This window comes from Rhodamnia argentea, chromosome 3 (assembly GCF_020921035.1).
Source record: "Rhodamnia argentea isolate NSW1041297 chromosome 3, ASM2092103v1, whole genome shotgun sequence".
NCBI classification, from domain to species: domain Eukaryota; kingdom Viridiplantae; phylum Streptophyta; class Magnoliopsida; order Myrtales; family Myrtaceae; genus Rhodamnia; species Rhodamnia argentea.
Genome location: NC_063152.1, coordinates 3,928,568 through 3,933,203, shown reverse-complemented (window position 1 = coordinate 3,933,203; position 4,636 = coordinate 3,928,568). Strand labels below are relative to the sequence as shown.

The 4,636-nt window shown below is 40.9% G+C and overlaps 1 protein-coding gene and 1 non-coding gene across 3 annotated transcripts; one reads left to right on the top strand and one right to left on the bottom strand.

The window, feature by feature from the left end:
• Nucleotides 1–448: 448 nt before the first annotated feature.
• TRNAL-CAG lies at nucleotides 449–529 on the bottom strand. Its single transcript has one exon. It is a non-coding gene; the product is annotated as a tRNA-Leu (tRNA).
• Nucleotides 530–1,737: 1,208 nt separating this feature from the next.
• Nucleotides 1,738–4,636, top strand: LOC115728114 (ras-related protein RABA5a-like). 2 transcript variants are annotated; one of them, XM_030658449.2, is made up of 3 exons: nucleotides 1,738–1,946; nucleotides 3,386–3,806; nucleotides 4,244–4,636. In XM_030658449.2, the coding sequence occupies exons 2-3, from the start codon at nucleotides 3,467–3,469 to the stop codon at nucleotides 4,579–4,581; spliced, it is 678 nt and encodes a 225-aa protein (XP_030514309.1). In that variant the 5' UTR covers nucleotides 1,738–1,946; nucleotides 3,386–3,466; the 3' UTR covers nucleotides 4,582–4,636. The 2 variants fall into 2 exon arrangements, with proteins under 2 accessions (XP_030514309.1, XP_048132107.1); XM_048276150.1 differs by lacking the exon at nucleotides 1,738–1,946 and adding an exon at nucleotides 3,099–3,181.

The window sequence follows — 4,636 nt, the reverse complement described above, 5'->3', positions numbered from 1 at the left end:
CTCCAAAGCCTCGATGTTTTTGAGTCTACAGTGGATCTACAAGCGAGATTTTCTTTTGTCTCCGAGTGACATATTCGATATTCTTTGAGCACACAATTGGTCTTTACGAACGTTCTAGGGATTTTGCTTGATGTATGTAGTTCACGTGCGAGGCCTCGAGAGGCATAACTGCACCTTTGCTTTGTGTGGTATCCCTTCAAATGATGGACTACTGCTACTCATTTGGAATCGGTGCATCAAATCATGTGTCGTAGGCTTTTGGAGCTGTCATAATCATAGGCGAACTTATGATTAAATTAGGTTGACTCGGCTAAGTTTGACTCAGCAAGAACTCCACAAAATAATTCAAATGGGAAAAAGGAAAACCCCACGTGCTTTTGTTGTCGATTGGATGAAAAGAATCGCTATGATTACTTGATTAAAAAGCCAAAAAAAAAAGGAAATGGCTTGTCAAGAATGGGATTCGAACCCATGCCCTTTCGGACCAGTACCTGAAACTGGCGCCTTAGACCAACTCGGCCATCTTGACATCGATGGCTGACTCTCTGTATTGATGATATATATCAAATATGAGTTTGGTCTCCCCACGCTTATTTCGGACAAGCAAAGTTGCCTAAAGAAGCTTGAGTTTGGTCTGCATTCCGATCAATAAAACACTTAAATCGAGGGTTTCCAACTCGTCTTTGCCATCGTCTATTTTGTCAAGTCATTCATTCATAACGAAGAAGAAGCTCGAGTTATCATTGAGAGCCTGTTTTTACTTGCTAGAAATGCAAAGGGCCAAATCTTTGATCCGAAAAATCTGTCTCATTTCGTGTCCATGCCCTCGAAACTGTCTTCTAAGACCTTCCTCGAAACACACTCCCTCGTTATCAAAAAGAATCTGCGGATTCGCGATGGTAAGTGTGTTCATCGATGTCACTAAAGACCAGAATCTCATTTAGATTCGTTCGAAGAATGCTAGGAGCGTGTTCATCTTTCTCACTAAAGACCACGTAAAAATTCAATGTAGATTAGTGGATGCACCTGCAAATATTAAAAAAAAAAAGAACAAGTGAAATAGGAGGTAGTTATTATTGCACATTCTCATATAAGAAGAACGCCTCAAATTAGAAGGAGCGATTTCCAAATACACAAATTCTAATCTAAAATAAAGAATTTAAAAAAGGTTATAAAGAGCAATATACAATCTGGGAAACAAAGGAGGATTTTTGGAATACATTCAATGACCAAATGTGGAGGAATTGTATTAAATCAATGTCGATTGGGAATTCTTCCCATTGCTAAAAGCCTAAAAGAAGATGACAGGGATTATCCACGTCATTCAACAAATCTCAATTGTTGATACGTGATCGGTAAATTAGTTTTCCATAAATATTCTTATTTAGATGGATCAATATTTTAGATTTTTTTTTTTTATCCTATCTCTAGCTCTCTTCTTTTTCTAACTTTTTCTATATTTCTTTGCAGAGCGCAAGAAGTCGAACCTCACACCTAGGATACTAGTGCCCTACTTTCTAATCCCTTTACTAACAGGACCGGATGCCTATTAGCAATTGATAATTTAGATAATTCTCCGCGAAGAAGATGCCTTTGAGAGTGAAGGATCTCTCTCCATAAAAAAGAAGCTAGAAAAGCCCATGCAAAGTTGGGCCTTATGGGCCCATTGAGTCACATCATGGGCCAGAGCCCATTTTCTCTCGCTTCCCCATTTCCCTCCCTTCGTCTCCCGCTTCTTCTTCTCCTCCTCCTCTCTCCCCCTCTCCAAACGCGAGTCCTACCCCTAATATTGCAGAGAAATTACGAATCAATTTCTCTGCAAGCAACCCGCTTATCGATTGCGGTGGATTCGCCTGCTGCTTTTGCGATTACGGTAACATCGATCTTCCGGAAGGATTCAATTTGTGCTGGCGATTTGATGAAATGCTCGGAGAACGCAATGTCAGGTGCAAAAAGCTGAAATCTTTTGGGTTTTGCGTTTCGATTTTTTATTTTGCGCCATTGTTTCGATAATGAGAGCTCATCCATCGGTGTTGGGGCTTAGTTTGGGTTTATTGGATGGATCATTGCGTTTTCAACTCGCAAATCATGGTTTTTCTTTGATAAAAGTTCGAGCTTTTGGCGTTTTAGAACTGCTCGTCGATCTCGGGTCAATAAGAGGTCCGGAAAAGGAGGAATTTCACTGCTGTTCGTAAAGTCAATGTCACTTGTGTTGGAGTTGACCTTCCCCATCCTTGGTTCCCACGACATTGTTTGAGTCGGGTATGGTGTTAGAACAAAGGCTCTTTAATGCCGCGTTCATCTGCAAGAAAGCTTCCGAATAGCAATGTGGTATCAATAGCTAAGGGATGGGATGGAAGGTTGATAAACAATGATGGCATTGCTTATTGAGGTGTGCGGTTTATTAGGAGATTAAATAGTTGCAGAGAACTCCCATCAGTGATAGAATAGATTATGGTCTTTGACGTGTGCGTTGAAAATTTTTGGAAGGAAACAAAACCATCTGATGAGAATGCGTGACGAAGATTTTCAACTTGTTCCGTCTGGTTAAGGATATGGTAGTTAGGGCTAGAGTTAAATCTCTGTTGGTTGTAATATCTGGGTGCCTAACTTTGAAAGAGCGGTGAGGGTTTGACTAGTTTTATTGTAGTTTATGTAATACTTCCTCGCTTCTATTCAGTGACTTACCAATACAGTACTAAAGCGAGCTTGCCAATCATTTTTTATGCCATGTCACTCATCTTGCTGATTAAACTTGGAAAAATTTGGACAGAACCTGGTAAATGAATTGTTTTCATGGGAAAAACATGGTAGGACAATTCATGGAGAACACATGGTAGGGCTAGTGACCGGTATAAATCTTGTGACGTTCAGATTATCAAAGAAACTGCTTTTGCAAAATGCAATTTGTAGTTCTACAAGGAACATGATCTTCACATTAAAGCATGCTATGTAAAATTTGGAACCATAATTCGGTTTAATGATTGGATGTTCTCTGGTAACAACTTTCTGTCATTCTCTGTACTGTTGATGGATTGAAGTGGGTGTACCATCTTTTGAGAGTTAACAGTTTCTGTTTTTTTTTTTTTGCACAACAAACGAAAGGGTTCTATTAAAGGATACAGCTTTGATGCTTGCTTAACACAGATACTTGCCGTACCTAGCGACCTTAGAAGCTGAGGTTGGAGAACTTGCTAGAGAAAAGAAATATTTGAATTTTCCCAAAGTTCTTTTTCTCTGCGTCAAGTAATTAAAGATTCTTTGCTTTCATGTTTTGTCCTTCTATGTTCCTGCCCTGATTCCCAAGTTTACTTTAAACTTGCCTTTATTCAGTTGGGCTCTAACTCTTTTATCAGCTCACCTTGGGACTGATAATTTTGTGTTTTATCTGGTGAGATTTGCAACCTTGAAAGTGTATACTCCATCAATATGGCACTCTAGAACCTAAGACTGTGGCAGTTGGAAAATGGCTTTGAATTCTGAGGACGAACAAGCTGAAGATTATTTGTTCAAGATAGTTTTAATTGGTGATTCAGCGGTTGGGAAGTCAAATTTGCTTGCAAGATTTGCCAGAGATGAGTTTTACCCTAATTCCAAGTCCACAATCGGAGTGGAATTCCAAACGCAAAAATTAAATATCGATGGCAAGGAGATCAAGGCGCAAATCTGGGATACAGCAGGTCAGGAGCGGTTCAGGGCCGTCACCTCTGCATACTACAGAGGCGCAGTTGGAGCTCTGCTTGTGTACGATATTAGTAGGCACCAGACATTCGATAGCGTCGGTAGATGGCTCAATGAACTTCATAGTAAGTTTCTTTTTTCTCCCTTTACCCCGGCATCCTGCCTTTCTTGCTTCTCTTCCTTGCGCATTGGCGTGTTGACTTGATTTTGAAGAAATTACTTGTTTCCTCACATAACCATTGGATTTAAGATCTTAAAGAGTCTTTAGTCCTTGCTGAAGGTTCCTGCATTGCCCTGTCCCTGAGGGTTGGCAAACAGATCTTCTAGTCACTATTCACTATCTTAAAATCATTCTTTAGATATGGAGTCATGGAGCCGATTTCGTTACAAATGAATATGAACTACGACGAGCTCATGGACATTACTAAATGACCAGTTTCTACCTTTGCCTTTTGGTTTTGAAGTTATCTTACGTCATTCCTAGGCAGATAAAAACGATTTTACCCAGATCTTCAAGCAAAACAATGAGCTTAGCATTGACTTCTAGCATTTCTATGAACAGCTCATTCCGACATGAACGTGATAACAGTTCTGGTTGGCAACAAGTCGGATCTAAAGGATGCGAGGGAGGTGAGCCCTGCCGAAGGCAAGACATTGGCGGAGGCGCAGGGCTTGTTTTTCATGGAGACATCGGCCCTCGATTCTTCTAACGTGGCGGCCGCATTTCAAACCGTGGTTAAAGAAATCTACGGCGTGCTGAAGCGGAAAGTGGTGGCGTCCCAAGAGGTCAATAAGCAAGACCCCGAGTGGTTGGGGAACGGGAAGACCGTAGTCCTGGATGGAGAGGGCAAGAGCGAAGAAGACGTGCCTCCTCGAAAATCTCGGTGTTGTGGGACATAAAATGAACCATGACACTAACATGAGGATCTGAAGTCTTGATCGTTCGTTCCTTCTC

Coding starts and splice junctions, on each gene's coding strand:
- LOC115728114 (XM_030658449.2), top strand. CDS start 3,467: ATGGCTTTGAATTCTGAGGACGAACAAGCTGAAGATTATTTGTTCAAG. Junction 3,807..4,243: donor ATGGCTCAATGAACTTCATA/GTAAGTTTCTTT, acceptor TTCTATGAACAG/CTCATTCCGACATGAACGTG.